General features: G+C 41.5%; 1 protein-coding gene across 1 annotated transcript in view; it reads left to right on the top strand.

Moving 5' to 3' along the window:
• Positions 1–19,662, top strand: part of DIAPH1 (diaphanous related formin 1) — a 270,343-nt gene that overhangs the window by 68,738 nt on the left and 181,943 nt on the right. The window contains exons 2-9 of the mRNA XM_056516800.1: positions 168–194; positions 7,775–7,924; positions 10,742–10,843; positions 11,393–11,523; positions 13,775–13,852; positions 14,916–14,979; positions 15,876–16,015; positions 16,405–16,510. Of these exons, the coding sequence (XP_056372775.1) occupies positions 168–194; positions 7,775–7,924; positions 10,742–10,843; positions 11,393–11,523; positions 13,775–13,852; positions 14,916–14,979; positions 15,876–16,015; positions 16,405–16,510 (798 nt within the window). The remainder of the gene's footprint in view (positions 1–167; positions 195–7,774; positions 7,925–10,741; positions 10,844–11,392; positions 11,524–13,774; positions 13,853–14,915; positions 14,980–15,875; positions 16,016–16,404; positions 16,511–19,662) is intronic.

Below are 19,662 nucleotides of genomic sequence, written 5' to 3'. Positions count from 1 at the left end.
TAATTTACGGTTTGTTCTTTATCACGTCTTGAATGTTGGTGACCTCTCATTGTGTTCTTAATGTTGGGTGAAATCTATGGGTCATTTCTTCTGTCAGACTGATTTTGTCTTTTGTCTCCTGTTTTTTTCTTTTTTTCCTCCCCCATAAATCATTTGATTTATATCAGACATTTAAACGTCTCATGGTAGATGAGGTAAGTGTTACGTGTCCCTGATGTGCCCGCGGCTGCTTATCTTGTGCGACTGAAATGTATATGGTAAAATTTTAGCTTTAACCTGACCCCCACCAGACCTAAAATTCTTATAATGGTTATAAATGTGCAGATGGTCAATGATCAGAGAAATAACCTCCTGATATTATGTTGGTTTTTCCCAACCAGGGTGCCTCCAGATGGTGCAAAACTACAACTCCCAGCATGCCTGGACAGCCTTCGGCTGTCCAGGCATGCTGGGAGTTGTAGTTTTGCAACATCTGAAGGCACCCTGGTTGGGAAACGCTGTCTTATGTAAATACTAGAGATGAGCGAACTTACAGTAAATTCGATTCGTCACGAACTTCTCGGCTCTGCAGTTGATGACTTATCCTGCATAAATTAGTTCAGCTTTCAGGGGCTCCCGTGAGCTGGAAAAGGTGGATACAGTCCTAGGAGACTCTTTTCTAGGACTGTATCCACCTTTTCCAGCCCACCGGAGCACCGGAAAGCTGAACTAATTTATGCAGGAAAAGTCATCAACTGCCGAGCCGAGAAGTTCGTGACGAATCGAATTTACTGTAAGTTCGCTCATCTCTAGTAAATACCAATGCATCAATGAAAATTAATTAGTTTTATTAAACCGATTTGGCTATATATGCACGGCCTGATTTACTGACATATACATTTCAGCCATCTTTGTGTCTGTCTGGTTTCCTTATATCTTACCAGAGTATGCTGCTATGCTTATGTGCAACTAACCCCATCTGAGTGAATTACGAATGCAAAAAGCATGGTTTATATTTTTTTATTAATGTACAGATATTCTCTGGCAGTATTTTTTATAGCCTTAACATTACCTAAAAAAGGGGGGGGGAAAGCTTTATATAAATAATAAATAAATAAATAATAAAAAGGTTTGCCTTCATATGCCATTAGGGGGAGCATAAGGCTAGGGTCACACTGAGGAATCTCCGGGTAGAAAATTTCCGCCCGGAGATTCCGAGTGCGGCCAGCGCCGACTGAATCTGCCGGCGCGCAGACACTGCAGAGTCTCCAATAGACTGCAATGTGTTTTGCGAGGATTTCCTCCTGAGGAATGAGCAACGCCATTCTTCAGGCGGAAATTTTCAAGCAGATTTTCTGTTCAGAAATTCGGCTTCACAAATTCCGAAGTGTAAATTTGTGAACAGAAACCCATACAGTACATTTTTAGTAAGTGGAATTTCTGCCTGCAATTTCAAAGCGGGAATGCAGGCGGAAAATCCGCAGTGTGAACCTAGCCTAATAGTTTACTGAAGACCATGGGAGCTGAATAGATTTTCGGTGAACTTCCTCTTGTGGTGGCTGCTGTAAGGCCCCTTTCACACTACAGATATCCTGCTTTTTTTTTACTGCCATTATTTTATAAGAACTGATGAAAAAAACTGATGCAATAACTGGTAATAACGGATGAGAACTGGTGAGCATCATCCCTTATTTTTTTTTTTTCTTTAAAAAAATCTGATGTTATTCATCAGTTATCATCCGTTATTACCAGTTACATCCATGTTTTTTTAAATCCGGTTTTTAACTCTTTGCTGTACTGAGCATGCTCAGTACAAAAAAAGGATATAAAAAAAAACCTGACAATAACTGATGTTTTTTTTTTTTTTTTTTTGAATATCCGGTTCCCATAGACTTCAATGTAAAATTTTAACGTCCGATTTTTCACAATTTTTTTGCCGGACCAAAAATTGGTGTGCATGCAACGTCTTTTGTGCCGGCAAAAATAACTGACATTAGTAAAAACGGACATGCCTGATACAAAAGGATGTTCAAAATATCCCATTGACATGAACAGGATTTTTTTACGTCCGTTTTCAGGACTTTTTGCCAGGAGTAATAACGGAGGTTTTTTACAGGATGATACCTTTTTTCATTTTTTATTTTTATTTTTCTATTTGAACATTTCTGGTGTATTACAGTACATTTGACCGCTTCCCTGCGGCACTTACATTGCCGCTTTGATTTATTTGCTTCTGTTTGATGTTTTTCTCTGAAATATTTTAAAACCACTTACACAGTTTTTCTCTATCAAAAAAGAAGACTAACCCTACACTAATCTGCTACCATTTCTGTACGCATGTTCAATTCTGATAAACAATACGATGGGGGAGATTTATCAAAACCTGCTGAGTTGCCCATAGCAACCAATCAAATCATTTTCACTTCTCGCAGGCCTTTTAAAAAATGAAAGAATCGATCTGATCGGTTGCTATCGGCCACTTGGCAACTATTCCTCTGGACAGGTTTTGATAAAATCTCCCCCAATGTGCATATATGCCGTCTCCATTTTATTAGCAATTACTTATATGGACTATAGGATGGATGCCAATGGGTTGTCTTTGTATTATAAAGCTGGTTAAAAGCCCCTCTGTATCTATTCTTAGTTTGTAATCTAGTCTGTGTATTAAATGGTCACTCTCATGAAAACAAATTTTTGCTATTGCCCTCCTTATGGGAAATAAAAAATATTTCTAATCTACTTTGTTTTTTGTTTTTTTTATATAAAGTTTTCTATGTTTTATTTGTGCTTAAAAAAGCTCAGGAGCACATTTTCCCCCCATCTTATACACAGACTTAGGACCAAAGCCCAAACACAGGAAGTGCAGCCTGGAGTGCTGAGGGGGGTGTGTCCAAACAGCATATGGCAGTTAAGTGTGAGAGGAGCTATGATTGGATGAGGTTGGACACACCCCCCTCAGCACTCCAGGCTGCACTTCCTGCGTTTGGGCTTTGGTCCTAAGTCTGTGTATGAGATGGGGCAAAATGTGCTCTTGAGATTTTTTTTTTTAAGCACAAATAAAACATAGAAAACTTCATTTATTTTTTTTTAAAACAAAGTATATTAGAAGTATTTTTTATTTACCATAAGGAGTGCAATAGCAAAAATGTATTTTAATGAGAGTGACCCTTTAACTTATCTTAAAGAAGAAATACGGGATTGAAAAATGTATCTCCTATCCTAAGGATAGGGGAGAAGTTTCAGATTGCGGGGGGTCCGACCGCTGGGGCCCCCCGTGATCTCCTGTACCGGGCCCCGGCTCTCTGGTTAGAGAGGGCGCGTTGACCACCGCACGAAGCAGCGCCCGACATGCCCCCTCCATACACTGCTATGGGAGAGCCGGAAGTGGCCGAAGGCAGCGCTTCGGCTCTCCCATAGCAGTAAATGGAGGGCGCGTGTCAGCCGCCGCCTCGTGCGGTGGTCGACACATGCTCTCAATGCAGAGAGTCGCGGCCCCATACGGGAGATCGTGGGGGGCCCCAGCGGTCTGACCCCCCCGCGATCTGAAACTTATTCCCTATCATTAGGATAGGGGATAAAATGTTAAATCTCGTAGTTCTCCTTTAAGCTTGATCATAGAAGTGGTCGATGTCCATGTAAGGCAGAGTTTCCCAACCAGGGGGCCTCCAGGCGTTGCAAAACTACAACTCCCAGCATGCCCGGACAGCCAAAGGCTGTCCGGGCATGCTGGGAGTTGTAGTTTTGCAACATCTGGAGGCACCCTGGTTGGCAAACACTGATGTAAGGCCTCATTCACATCTGTGTCGGGGAGCTCTGTTCACATAGGGGGACATTTATAAAAGCATTTACTCCCTTTTTTCTTGCTTATATTTGTCTCTCAAATGTTGCATATGCGACTACGCATTTTTCTGTGAGACTTTTTGCCTGCTGAGTGAGAAGATTTTTCTGTTTTGCTTATGTAAGCAAGTTTTGAAAATGAAATTGCAGTGGTCAGAGACTTAAAGTGCGACTTTTGCAAAAAAAAAAAAAAAAAGTCGCTCACCATGAAAAAATGCCATACATTTACTCCAGCTCAACCCTGGCTTACAAATTTTGCTTACATGAGCAAAATCTCAAAATGGAAAACAGAATGTAGGAAAAAAAATCAGATTTACTTACGTGTGACATATTTATAAAGGCCGTGTGATTTGTTAAATGTTTTGCTTACGTTCAACAAATTTATTAAGGAAAACTGTCAGCTTTCTCCCCCTGCACTAACCATCAGTACTGGCTGGTAGGGGGACGCTGATCAGTTTGATGCTTGCCGTGCCCGGATCTGCCGCGCCGTTCGGCCCTAATCTTCTATTTTTGGGATATGCTAATGAGGTGCTTACTGGCACCGGCCCGGGCTAACTGGCACTCTGACGTCAGTGCCGCCCGGCTCATCAATATTCCTCCCCTCTCTCTTCATTACAGAGTGGGGAGAAGAGGGAGAGGCGGAGAGAGGAATATTGATGAGCTGGGTGGCGCTGCGGAAGGCGGTTCTGACGTCAGTGCCAGCACCTCATTAGCATATCCCAAAAATAGAAGATTAGGCGGCTCCGTGCACGGTAAGCATCAAACTGATCAGCGTCTCCCGCACTACCAGCCGGTACCGCTGGTTAGTGTGGGGGGAGAAAGATGACAGTTTTCCTTTAAGCAAAATAAAACTAAAAAAAAAAACAAACCTACATAAACAAGTTTTTATAAATGTCCCCCATTATCCGTTCATATGAGCGGAGAAAGAAATATTGGGAAAATGGACCCTAGACTGAACCTAACAGACCCTAATCAGAGACAATGAGACCCGTCGGGACTGATCGGTGTCTGTTGTGCAATGAACCGTCCAGCTCTGTTTTATCTGCAACGTGCTCTGTGACATTGCTACTGAATGACGCTCCAACACAGATGTGAACTTGGCCTAAACCATCTGTACTTGTAGCTGTGGCCCCTAAGAGCACCCCATGGAGAACAAAAAACACCACATAGTCTAAATAGCAAACCAAAAGCACATGAAATGCTCTTTTTATTTATTTATACAGAACAGCTGAATTACTATGCCAATTAGTGGTATGTATAGAAGTCTTATGTGCCTAAACAATATAGGGCAATGTTTCCCAACCAGGGTGCCTCCAGCTGTTGCAAAACTACAACCCCCAGCATGCCCAGACAGCCAAAGGCTGTCTGGGTATGCTGAGGGTTGTAGTTTTGCAACAGCGGGAGGCACCCTGGTTGGGAAACACTGGTATAGGGTATGCACACAATCACATTTTATTCTAACAGGAACAGTCACCCCATCTTTAGACAAAGCTGTTTTGGGATCCCTTGCCACTGTAAATTATAGTGTCATGCTCTGCCCTCTATGGCCTACACACAACACAGTTAATCACCATTCCAAAGAGTTAATAGAATTATATCATTGTTTCAGTAATGGGAAGACAACAGACACATACCTATATCCACTCGGCTCATGTAATTTGAAAGCCAATGTATTACCCACATGGTATACACTTGCCCAGGTATATGAGCCCTCGTGACTTTTTAGTGGCAGTGCCCACATAAGGGCTTCTCCCAGCTTCTCAGACCTATTCAGTATTAAGAGTCTAAGCATCTAGTAGGAGGCTTTACAGGAATCCCCCTAGGACAGTATAAAGAGGGTTCATGTGCACACTGTGCCGGTCACCAGTCAAACCCTGAATCAGAAGATTTGGGGCTGAACAGGTTTGCAGTAGATGCACCATCATCTTCCCTTTTTAAATAGGCATCTTTTATTGTCAGATAGTTAGATAGAACCTAAACTGTCGACCTAGAATAGACCTGTGAAGCTGCACATGCCGTACACTAGGCGTACCTATCTAGATAAACTAGGCTTCTGTAGACTTGCCTAGAAGTGCTTTATAATTCCACCAGTCGGAGTGTCTCTCCTTCAGGACCGCACCGCCTCTCGGCAAGCAGGCGAGCCTTGTGTGTCAGTCATCTACGTGACGCAGCCGGAGAGAGGTGGGGAGACAGAGCGGACCCTGGGCCCCGTCTCTCTGACTGCTGGCCCGACTCCTAGAGGAATTTTCATAAAGCAGTAATTTGTTAGTATACAGAAACCTAATTTACAGGTATGCGTAGAATAGGCTTGTGAAGACCTAGTGCACTTTGTGAGCACCTAGAATAGGTGACAGTTTTCCCTTTAAGGGTATGATAACACTATAGAATTGTGCTGCATGGACCATATTATTGGTGTGCATGCTGACCCATTCGCACTGCAGAATTAAAGCAGCGGTGAACGCCACTGCTGAAATTCATCCACCAAAAAAATTAACACGTTCATTCTTTCAGCGGAATGAAGTATGGACTGCATTGCTGTCAATGGTGACAGTGCAGGTCCTAGCGCTAAAGGATTTCAACAACGTTCGCTTAGATGGATAGGAATACTGTGCTGAGATTCTGTAGTGTAAACATACCCTTAAAGGTTATTTGCAACCTGGACCCCATTGATGCCAATTTTTCGAGGCTCTTCAATGGGTTTTGAGTTGACTTAAAGGGGTTATCCAGAAAAAAAATTGTTCTAAAAGCTCATAGAAGCTCATAAATACTGAAAGGATTTAAAATGTGATAAGCTCAAGCAGTTAATAATCCCTCCATATACCTAATAAAGTTATAAAACATAACTTTAAATCCTTTATTTAATCACATCTTAAAAGCTCTTGGGGCGGCACACCCACACCACCCCTGCCAGCTGGAAGATCTAAATCCTGGTGGCTTCACTTTATTGTTATTGCACTAGAGCTTGGGAGAGTTGAGTCATTTCCACCATGTCTGGCTTCTCTCATTGCATTTGGAAAATTAATGTCCATTTAGGAGATGTATACATGTGCATGGAAAACCTCAGAGGCCATGCACTTACCCCCAATACAATCCACCTCTGTGCATTCTTGCTCTATTTATTTACTGACCCAATCTGACAATAATTTAGCTATAGTACATATATGGTGCTGTGGATATTTGAGAATAGAGTAGTTGCAAATAAATAACATTCATCCTGGAAAGTAAGGCCGATAAGTTCTTTGGAGAGAATAATTCACATATGATGAAGGGAGCACATTGTATACAGAAGTTTGCATAGTGAGAAGTAAACAGAATTTTTTAAAGGGGTACTCCAGTGGAAAACTTTCCAAATCAACTGGTTCCAAAAAGTTAAACAGATTTGTAAATTACTTCTATTAAAAAATCTTAATCCTTCCACTTATCAGCTGCTGTATACTCCACAGGAAGTTGTGTAGTCCTTTTTCTGTCTGACCACAGTGCTCTCTGCTGACACCTCTGTCCGTGTCAGGAACTGTCGAGAGCAGGAGAGGTTTGCTATGGGGATTTGCTCCTGCGCTGGACAGTTCCTGACACGGATAGAGGTGTCAGCAGAGAGAGTACTGTGGTCAGACTGGAAAGAACTACATAACTTCCTGTGGAGCATACAGCAGCTGATAAGTACTGGAAGGAGTAAGAATTTTACATTTGAAGTTATTTACAACTTATATTTCTATAGACCAGGGTTTCCTAATTAGGGTGCCTGCAGCTGTTACAAAACTACAACTCCCAGGATGCCTGGACAGCCTTTAGCATGCTGGGAGTTGCAGTTTTGCAACAGCTGGAGGCACCCTGATTAGGAAACCTTGCAATAGATCATAGATGTACTGAAGAGGATATTAGTTTTACATATGAATTATGGGTAAGATTTTGGAAACTGTAGCAAATGAGGCTTCTAATATGTATCCTTTTTGTTACACAGCTGGAAAGATTCACAAGTATGAGGATAAAAAAGGAGAAGGAGAAACCTTATATGTCCCACAGAAACTCTGCAAACTACACAGACAACCCTCTGCAGACTCTACAGGAACTCTCTGACGATACTGTGCTGCAGTTGTTCGAGCAGATGTTGGTAAGTGACAGATCAGCCAAGGAAGCGGGAGGAAAAAAAATGTCTTCACATTTTACCTAGGTTTTCAATATAAAATGTTTCCATCCCTTTGTACCTGACAACTTCTTTCGACCTGAAAGGGGGTTGTTCCTCAATTTTTAATGACATTCCTCTCCAAACATCAATGTTTTGGAATTATTAAAATAATAATCAAATAAAAAAAAACAGGTAAGTACTCACTGCATAGGACTTACCTGTTTTTTTTTATTTTATTATTATTTTAATCATAGGACGGGGAAGCATAACTAGACTGTGTGGAGCAATCAAGGCGACTTCCAGCAGTTTAACGCGATACTCCATTCTTCTTCCGGCCTCATAAAACATATATGTATTTGACATGGTGTCCCTAGTGTTTTTTTTCGGTCAGGATGCCCAGTTATATGTGCAGTAAAAAAAAAAAAAAGTGAATGAACTAGGCATGCTCTGTGACCTGTGCAGATTTTATTACACAGGGAGGGTAAGGCTGACCTCTGGCCACTAGCTAACCTATCTACTCATGTTGCCTTTCACTGTAATCCTTTCTGTTATGTTTTCTACAGCTCTGGAAAGTGATCGGTATAGAACAGGAAGTCTTAGCTTATTATTAGGCCTAGTGGCCAGACTGAAAACTGCAAGATTTCAGGATTATTTTATAGTCTAGGCAGGAAAATTAAATAGGAAATTCTTGCAAAATATGTTTAGAAATAAAAATCATAAAACAGGCGTTTCCTTAGTAATACAAAACTTGGGCCCCCTGCACTAGATCATAGGAAACCTACCCAAAGAGTTTTGTGTGACATAAGGCACAACTCTCATTCAGCTGTAACATCATCCACTCATCCACTAGTAGCCCTGGAAACATGCGCAGCTGCTCTACCCAACTCCAACAATGAACTTCTGATCATATCAACCAATCAGATCGCTGCTTTCATTTTTGAAAAGGCCTCTGAAAAATTAAAGAAGCGATCTGATTGGTTGCTATGGGCAACTCAGCAATTTTCCTCTGGACAGGTTTTGATAAATCTCTCCCCATTTCTTTCTCCAAATAGGCATATGGGTGCTTATCTCTCACAGACATAGAAATAATGGTGATGCTGTAGCTAAAAATGCATAGTTTATTTGAAACACTGGCTTCTTAATCAGGTACAATTCTCATAAACAACATTACAGTCTTCAATACAATCATATAGCATCACGTCAGTTAAAGTGATGTAGCACATTAACAAAAACAATAATAAGAGCAAAAATGTATATATATATATATATATATATATATATATATATATATATATATAAACCCATACAAAAAAAACACACATACATTCCCATTTTTTCTCCTAGAACTTCATTTAATCCTTCTGGCTAGTAATGTCCCGATACTGGACATTTGCACAAGTACATGTGCTATCATCGAGGTGTGTGCGGTAAGCCACCTGCACTCTCCGCACGGATCAACTCCTCTGTGCCCACTCCCGAGCTATGCAGGGCGCTCAGCAGCTGCGCGCGTCATAGCTGGCACCCGCATTAACCTTTTTAGGCGCCGCAATCAGAGTTGATCGCAGCATCTTAAAGTCCTGAAGTTAACTACCAGTTAGCTTAGGGATGCTGATCGGGATCACCCCAGTGAAATGCCGGTGTCCCGATCAGCTGAAAGGACGGCCGGAGGTACCTTACTGTGCTCTGTGCTGTCAGATCGTTGTTTCTTTACTGCTCTCAGCCATGGCAGGCAGTAGTAAAGGAGCACTGATAACACTGATCAATGATATGCTATGGCATAGCATTGATCAGTGTATGCAATCTTTGCATGTATTAGTCCCCTATGGGGACTAAAAAATTGTGGGAAAAAAGTGTAATAAATAATAATTATACATGTGAATTAACCCCTTCCCTAATAAAACTTTAAAAAAAAAAAAAAAGGTCTGTACACGTACTTGGTTAAAAAAAATAAAAAAATAAATGGTATTGGGACATCCCTACTTTTGGCCATAGTGTGTTAAAGGAGTACTCTGGTCTATCCAAAGGGTAGGGTATAAGTGTCCGATCGCAGGGGGTCTGACCTTTTGGATAGGGGATAAATGTTAGTAAACGGAAGTACTCCTGTGTAACCTCTGAAATCTATTGGCCAATATTCAGAGATTGTTTTTACGATACATAGACTAACTCTATCCAAGTCAGGTTCATGTTCTGAAGATACAGGTTTAGAAAAAAGAGCATTACTAATGTGAGGCCCACATAAGTCTGTATTTCCAGGTCAATAAGAGGAACAATCAGTGTTCCTCTTGGTGCCTATTTACTGGATCCCCCGACAGCAGAGACATCTGGGTGTATGAGGCTTCTTTCACACTGCCGTTGCGCCCCGTCAAGAACGGCCATCAAACTCCCTCCCTTTTTTTTCTTTTTTTTTTTTAGTTTGATGGCCGTTATTTTGAAGGGTAGTAACATGGTAACAGCGGGCCCCAATGGAGCCCATTATAGTCAGTGGGGTACGTTGGGCACCGCTGGTTTTTAGAGGGAGAAAAAGACGGCGCAAGCTGTATTTTTTTTCTCCTGCTATTTTCCCCGGCGGCCCCGTCATACCACAGTGTGACTACGGTAGTGTGAATGAGGCCTTACAGTGGGATGTACCCAGTCTATTTTCAACTTAGAATAATTGAGAAGCGCCACAAGTTGACTTGCAAAAGGGGTAGTTTCTCCAAGTTTTGGTCATTCAGATTTAGTGTCTGTACATGACGTGTGGTGCATTAAATGTGTAGTGTTGTAATATGGATTTAACTCCTTCTCTTTTCTGTGCATTCCTAGAATGACATGAACCTCAATGAAGAGAAACAGCAGCCTTTACGGGAGAAAGACATCATGATAAAACGAGAAATGGTCTCCCAGTATTTGCACACATCAAAAGCGGTGAGTTTTTATTTATTTCTGTACCACAGCTGCGTGGCATTGTTGGCTGGATATGTATGTATGGCGAGGGCCAGGCCGGTGTCATTCAGCCTAAATGCATTTCGATTCCACACAAAAGAAGAGCTATAAGCAGTACTGATATGAAGAGCAGCTTCCAGCAAGATGCAGACAAATCTTATACAGGTGACTTACACACATATAATTCAGAGGAGGTTACTTAGTATAATGTTTGCACAATGATAAATCATCTGTAAGGTGCCAGTAACCGTTACCTATACTGCACTTCAAAGCTGCTGGATCTATTTGGTATCACAGCACCTTCTGGATACTACCTGTCCTCCTACATCAGAAGGTCAGAATGCAACCTGCATAAATAACCTCATGGTTACAACCAACATATGCCACCATTTGAGTGCTCCTCTGCTTGTGAGGTCTTTGGCTGGCCATACATATCAATCATGTATGTTCACCATCACATACACGCAGTGGTTTGGACTTTTTACATATATTTACTGTTCCCTTTTTAACATTGGTTTGCTTTGAACATAGGGTATGAACAAAAAGGAGAGCACGAGGTCTGCGCAAATGTATATCCAGGATCTGAAATCTGGTCTGGGGGACTCCAACCTTTTGGCCTGTTTAGAGTCCCTGAGAGTTTCTTTAAATAATAATCCAGTCAGGTAAGAAGAAGGTCCTAGTACAAAGAAATAAATCTTGAGCCATGTCCTCACGAGGCAGTTAATGTTTATTTGTAGCCAAAGGGGTAATTTATTTAAATATTTTCCTGGGGCTGTTGTAAAAAAATAAAAAAGTGAAATTTACCTACCCTGCTTTCCTCACAGCTCTTTATGGCTCCTTCTGGTCCCCCCACTACTCGTCTCTTCTCCCTGCTTGAAAGATGAATCTGAGCAGGACCTGCCTGCTTATGCAATCACTGGCCGAGATGGGACAGTGCTGTGACCAGTGTTGGCTTAATGGTCCTGTTCCGACATCTTATCTTGGAAGCAGGAAGCAGACACAAGCAGGCACTGGACGTTTCTGTGACACACCTAGGGACTGTGGCTGACACACTGTTTTGCTGCACCCAGTTTGGAAAGCACTGCTTTAGACAGGCACTGATAAAAATTAGGATTCAGTAAGATTGAAATGCACTTGTCTGATTCTCCTGGATACAAGCAGTACTGAAGGCGTTGTGTGGCTTCTCATCTCCCACCTCTGTAACAATATTATACCGTATTTATCGGCGTATAACACGCACTTTTAAAACTTAAATTTAAGGCAAAAAGTCTGCCTGCGTGTTATACGCCGATAAATCTTCTGGTCACAGATTTAAAGCGGCTGCAGCAGCGTCTGCTTGTTAAGTATTAACAGCACGGCTGTGGCCACTTTAAATCAGTGACCAGCGGCATCTCCTTCCCGCACTGTCACTTGTTTTCACCTGCACTATCCACAGGTACTGGTGTGGTGGATAGTGTGGGAGACGCTGATTAGAATGAGCCCTACTTTCCCTGGATCTGCGCTACCTTTTAATCAGCATCTCCCGCACAATCCACCACACCAGTTCCTGTGGATAGTGCGGTAGAAAACAAGTGAGTTTCACTTTTACTTTTGCTTCATTCCCCCTCACTCCCCCTCCCTCATCATTCCCTCTTTCGTTTTGTTTATTTTCCTTACCTGTCTGCTCTTTGGCAGGTCAGGCGGAGGGTCTTGCAGGCAGTGAAGCAGATGAGTTACGTCCTCTCCCGGCATCACTCACGTCACTTTTCATTTCCTGTAGTCTCCGCCGAAAAGTGACATGCCGCACAGAGAAGCCGGGAGAGGACGTAACTCATCTGCTTCACTGACCCCGCAAGACAGCCGAAGCGCAGACAAGTAAGGAAAGGGGAAGAGTGGTCTTCAACCTGCGGACCTCCAGATGTTGCAAAACTACAACTCCCAGCATACCCGGACAGCAGTTGGCTGTCCGGGCATGCTGGGAGTTGTAGTTTTGCAACATCTGGAAGTCCGCAGGTTGAAGACCACTGGATGCCATAGGAGGAACATGATGGGGGGATGATGAGACGGGGAAATGATGAGGGGGGGGGGGGATGAGACGGGGAAATGATGAGGGAGGAGAATGATGGGGGGATGAGACGGGGAAATGATGAAGGGGGGATGATGGGGGGGGAAGTATGGGGACATGATGAGACTGGGTGTGGGGATGATGAGGGGGGAATGATGAGGGACATGAGACAGGGTGGGGGGGATGATGAGACAGGGGGAAATGATGGTGGGGGAGGCACTAAAGGCTTAATGTATGTATGGCTAGTGGTGGCCTATGACAGGGGGAGATGATGAGACATGGGGGGTAGTGATGAGAGGGGTAAATGTGGCACAGGGACTGATAAAAGGTGACATGGACTAAATTTTAAACAGCCCTATGCAAATGTTGATAGTAGTAACATAACTAACAAAAAAGTTATTATAGTGTGAAGTGTCCTCTGGAGTGTCCTGAGCTTTAAGGAGTAAAACCTCTCAAACCCCTCCCTTCTGTGCTTTCTGATAACTATTGTGATCCACTATGTCCTATGACATGCTATCAAGGGGGCTTCTACTAGACAGTGTATTACAAAACTAAACAATGTATTACAAAAACATGGCTGTTTTCTTCCTAAAGCGGTACCCCATGTGTCTACAGGGTGTTGCCTCCTCAGAACCAGGAAGCTCCTTCCTTTTTTTTTCTTATTGCCTAATTTTTGACATCCTAACTCAAGGGGAATTTTAACCCAGAAAACTGTGATAACTATTTAAAAAAAACTCATAGAATCTAATTTTCACCATATTATGTTACTCACTTCAGGATGACTTCTTAAATTAAATGTTGACATTTTCAGGTCATTTTACAATTTAACTATTTTCACCGTTTTTCTCTTGTGTTTTATTTTTCTTTAGCTGGGTGCAAAATTTTGGCGCAGAAGGTCTAGCCTGTCTCCTTGAGATACTCAGACGACTACAAGATGATCAGACAGGGTAAGTATGGCTGGCATCACACACTGTTGGCATTTGGAATAGTATATATTTTAAAGCTCGTTGTATGGAGATTAGTGGGGCACCTATGGACTTCTATAAGAGCTCAAAGCTTTGTTCCCTATGTATGTCATGCCATGTCCCATCAGATGATGTTTTACGGAGTTATTCTCCCCTAGAAGCATTGGTTCCTGTTTAGAATATCCCAATATACTGTGCTTCATTGTGCACTATCCGGCAGTATTTGGCATGTCCTTGGCTCCATAGTGACACTGTGTGTTTCTATCATGCCCTGAATGAGACCTTAAAGGAATTGTCCTGTTAATAAACATTTACATAACAAGTAACTGCTGTTGTATCTAGTTACTGCTGTTACACTTGCTATGTCACTCTCTGGTGTTCTTTTATTGCCCTCTCAGAACATGCACCTAATGTGGCTAGTGCCAGTGGTCACACGTCTGTAGCTTAGTTCTGTCACCTGAATTTAACTGTACATGCCAGTCAATAAGGATCAGTGCAGTAGTAGTCCCTTCTGGTCACTGGCACTAGGAAAAATAGGTCAAAAAAGGGGCTTAAAAGTAATTTTTTTTGGAATGAACATTCTTTTTTTAAAGTATATTTTACTGTTAGAGCACACAAAATTAAATGTAGTTGTGAGGCAACCACTTCAAAGAGTTTATTTGGGCCATTATATAATAGTTTTTTCTTTCTTTTATGACATTTAGCTTTTCCTTGTTGTTTTGCGTGACATAATAATTGGGGGTTGTTTTTCTGTCAAGTTTAATAAAAAGCCATTAGAAAAAAATATTCACACCCATACTTAACCTGGAACAATTGGGGAAAATAGTTACATACATTAGGGAATAAAAAAAACATAAAACATCATGTACAATTTCAACAAGCTCTCATAGTAATTTTAAGAGGTAGAACATTTAAAAAATGTGTCTTGTTAAAATTGTTCTGCCAATCACTGCATTGTAAAAGCGCGACAGTTCGGTAAAATCACACGCAGTCTATAACCTACTGAAAGGTTTATTTTACTTTTTTCCTTTCTTCTATGGTTTAGTCCTCGTGATTCCAAGAGTGAACATGAAATCATCAGATGTTTGAAAGCTTTTATGAACAATAATGTAAGTATGTACGTACAGTGCATAAATATAACTTGGCAAGGATGGGGATTTCTTTAAAGATCTACTCCACTGCCCCTGAACGCTGGTTGTGGGCTGCAGGGGGTTGTGATGTCATGGCCACGCCCCTCATGATGTCACATCACACTCCCTCAATGCAAGTCTATTGGAGGGAGCGTGGCGCACAAAGGCCTACTAGCAGTGCAGTAGACCGACAAACCTCACCAATGTCAGATCAGCTAAGGCCTGACTGCTGTGCCCCTGCTTATTGCTAGAACAGAGGCAGCGGCGTTAGGAAAGTACAGTGTCACTTTTTGTCTGCTTTATATAGGTGTTTGCCTCAATGGGCTTAAATTATAATGGTCATTGACTAGAAATAGCCAAACAGTAGACACAAACACTTATATTCCTAGTGTCGCTTCTACTAGGGATCGACAGGGGTTACAGCATTTGGACTTAATCTCAATTTTGATTCAATTTCACAGCTACCCCTTGTATTAATTTGCACAAATCAACAATGTTTGTGTATAGTAAATCTGTTTAAGAAAAAAAATGGATTGGAACTAGTAGAGGACTATTTTCCCCCCAAAATATCTTCCAACATGTAATCAACATTTAGTCAAAAAATATACGTACATCATCACGTATAAACAGTGTGTGCACTAGTGGACATTTCCACCATTCTGATATTTGCTGTATTATTGAGTGCATGTACTTTGAGTGACCAGGGTTCTTACTAGATTGGAGGCCAATAAGGAAGGTCACTGTAGACTAGTATTGTGGCCAAAAAAAATGTATGGCTTCAATATTCACATTTTCTTGGGTTTTTGAACATATTCAACGATATTTGTCATTCCTGTTCTTCATGTGCTTATATTTTGTTTTTTATTGATGTCTAGTTTGGTATAAAGACCGTGCTGGAAGCAGAAGATGGAGTTTTACTATTAGCAAAAGCCGTGGATCCCTCCGTTCCTGCCATGATGATCGATGCATTGAAGTTGCTCTCTGCTATGTGTATTCTTCCGCAACCTGAGGACATGTGAGTTCATTTCTTTTGGGCTTACTTTTGTATTTTGTCTTTGTTTATTTACACTCGAATATCTTGTAATTCGGATGCAGTAGATTAATGACCAATGAACTGGCTTATGCTGTGAATATATTGTTTTGTTGTATGTACCTGCATGCCAGTTGCCTAAGTTGGCCGTCGACTCCAAAAACACAAAATATACCATATATAAGGAATCCTTTTGTGTTGAAAAACATAGTCAACTTGATCAACTGTGCTTTTTAGGAAGTAATAAGTTTATGGTGTTGGGAGGATGATAGACTGACAACCAGGGGTATGGTCCTCTTTACTCTATGGTTGTGTTTGGTCCCAGCCTTCCTAAATACTGGAGTGCATGCTGACCTTTCTTTTTCCTTCTTCAGGAATGAACGAGTCCTCGGAGCTCTAACGGATAGAGCAGAAATGTGTGAAATGGAAAGATTTAAGCCTCTTCTCGATGGGTTGAAAAGTGGCCCAGTTGCACTTAAGGTAGAGTTGCATCCCATCCATCATCTTTAGGGTCTTTATCCTTAGAATTGGACATGATTATCAATTAGGAAATAAGACCATACATAAAGTGTGGAGTTGTTACTCTGCATAAATGCCAAATGTTTAAAACAGTCTCTCTCTCCGAGCCTTTGTAAAAAAAAAAAAAAAAGCGGAGTTCTTGTATAACAAATTAGATTAACCTGTTTGGGACGGAGGGCATACCTGTACGCCCTCCACCCACTCCCTTTCTATAACGCGGGGCCACTAACAAAGGCCGGAACCCGTGGCTAATAGCGCGTGGCACTGATCGTGGTGGTGCGCGCATTTAACCCTTTAGACTTTGAACGCTACATCTAAAATGAAAGTAAACTCCTCCCGGCTAGCTCAGAGGGCTGTTCTGTGTTGTCGCGACTGAATCGCGGCATCTCGAACAGCTGTAGGACAGCAAGAGGTTCCCCTACCTTCCTCCTCGCTGTCCGATCGCCGAATGACTGCTCAGTGCCTGAGATTCAGGCATGAGCATTCAAGTGGCAGAATCATTGATCAATGGTTTCCAATGAGAAACCATTGATCAATGTAAAAGATCAGTGTGTGCAGTGTTATAGGTCCCCTATGGGAGCTATAACACTGGAAAAAAAAAGTTTAAAAAAAGGGAATAAAGATCATTTAACCCCCTTCCCTAATAAAAGTAAGAATCACTCCCCTTTTCCCATAAAAAAAAAAAGGGTAAATAAAAATAAACATGTGATATCGTTGCGTGCGGAAATGTCCGAATTATAAAAATATATCGTTAATTAAACCGCACGGTCAATGGCGTAATAAATTCCAAAGTCCAAAATAGCATATTTTTGGTCACTTTTTAGATCAGGAAAAAATGAATATAAAAGTTATAGGGGCCAGAAGACGACAATTTTAAACATATAAATTTTCCTGCATGTAGTTGTTTTTTTTCCAGAAGTACGACAAAATCAAACCTATAGAAGTAGGGTATCATTTTAATTGTATGGACCTACAGAATAAAGATAAGGTGTCATTTAACCAAAAAATGCACTGCGTAGAAATTGAAGCCCCCAAAATTTACAAAATGGCGATTTTTCTTCTATTTTGTCGCACAATTATTTTTTTTTGTTTCAGTTTCGCTATAGATTTTTGGGTAAAATGACTGATCTCATTACAAAGTAGAATTGGTGACGCAAAAAATAAGCCATCATATGGATTTTTAGGTGCAAAATTGAAAGGGTTATGATTTTTAAAAGGTAAGAAGGATAAAGCGAAAGCGTAAAAAACGGAAAAACCCTCCATCCCCAAGGATTTAAGATCTGCCACCATCTGTTGATCTAAGCCTGATGATTTATACCCTTTCATCAACATAACTAACCAGTTAGATCAGACATGCCCTAACACACAATGTGATAGGCTAACCACACTGTACACCACTTTTTCCCAACTAGGGTGCCTCCAGCTGTTGCAAAACTGCAACACCCAGCATGCTGGGAGTTGTAGTTTTGCACCCTGGTTGGAAAGCGCTTCTGTACACACACACACACACACACACACACACACACACACACACACAATGTCAGCCAACAACTACTTGTAAAAAAACTAACCCTAACAATATGCTTTTTGATAAACAAATTTTAAGCTTGAGGGGGTTATAGGCCCTGTGTAATAGGAGCCAGGATCAGCCAGATTGGGTGGGTCGTTTTGACCTGCCAAAAAATCATCGCCCATCAGCCCCACATCTCTCCTTGTAATATTGGATATGGGGTAAATGACTGATTTTGATAATTTGTCAACACTCCTGCTGTGTAAACAAGTGACTATCTATAAGATAAGATGTGCACTTGTTTAAAACATCGGCCATCTAATAGCTTTCCAGGAATTACATTTACTTTGTTTTTACAGACATTACTACACCTGTTGTTGCTACCACACATACTTACTGAGGGTAATTTACTAATGTGATCCCGACTGTTTTCTCTCTGGGTTTTGCCCCCAAAATGTGTCGCATGCTTCGTCTGCCAGAATTTGAAACCAAAAAAAATCTCCAAAACCCTTCTAACTCTCCATTGAACTTAAAGGAGTACTCCGGTGGAAAACCGATTATTTTTTGATCAGCTGTTGCTAGAAATGTATACAGATTTGTAAATTACTTCTATTTAAATATCTTAGTGTACCTTTCGTCAACAAAAACTTTATATATAATGTAGATAATACCATTATATGTATATTTGTAATATACATTGGTTAAAAATTGTGTATTTTTGGGTGAAAAAGTGCTGTCCCTGCAGCTATTGCCTATGTGTCTCTATGATGAGTCCAAAAACAGAAAGTGAGGACAGGACAAGCAGGATTCTGTGTAGACTCCTGGCTTGTCAATAATCCTGATGTATGAGCCTGGAGCATGTTATAGAGCCTCACTGCACAGAGCCCTGCTTTTTCTTAGTGCACAGAGCCCCGCTTCTCCACCTTCACTTCCTGTATTTGGACTCCTCGTAGAGACAATGTATATTACAAATATACATATAATTGTATTATCTACATTATTTAAAAAGTTTTTGTTGACGACCGATACACTTTAATCTTTACAGTACTTTAGTAGCTGCTGTATGTTCCAGAGGAAGTTCTTTTCTACTTGAATTTCTTTTCTGTTTGACCACAGTGCTCTCTGCTGACACCTCTGTCCATGCCAGGAACTGTCCAGAGCAGGAGCAAATCCCCATAGCAAACCTCTCCTGCTCTGGACAGTTCCTAACACGGGCAGTGTTGTCAGCAGAGAGCACTATGGTCAGACTGAAAAGAAATTAAAAAAGAAAAAGAACTTCCTCTGGAACATACAGCAGCTGATAAGTACTGTAAGGATTAGCGTGCATCAAACCCGGTGGGTCCCGATTGCTATCCAGGCTTAATGCCGTGCATCACTGATCGGGCCGTTGTCTGGCATTAACCCTTTAGACGTCGCAATCAAGTTGATCGCGGCATATAAAGTAAAAGCAAAACTATCCTGGAGCTGATCGGGACCATCGCAATGAAATCATGATGTCCAGATGAGCTGAGAGGACGTCGGGAGGGCCCTAACCGGCCTCCTTGCCGTCCGATCAGTGATCTTCTGCTTCCACAGGCTGGAGCAGGAGAGCACCGATAACACT

Source organism: Hyla sarda, chromosome 4, assembly GCF_029499605.1.
Source record: "Hyla sarda isolate aHylSar1 chromosome 4, aHylSar1.hap1, whole genome shotgun sequence".
NCBI classification, from domain to species: Eukaryota; Metazoa; Chordata; class Amphibia; order Anura; family Hylidae; genus Hyla; species Hyla sarda.
The sequence above is the reverse complement of the archived record's forward strand: the minus strand, read 5'-3'. Positions and strand labels throughout refer to the sequence as shown.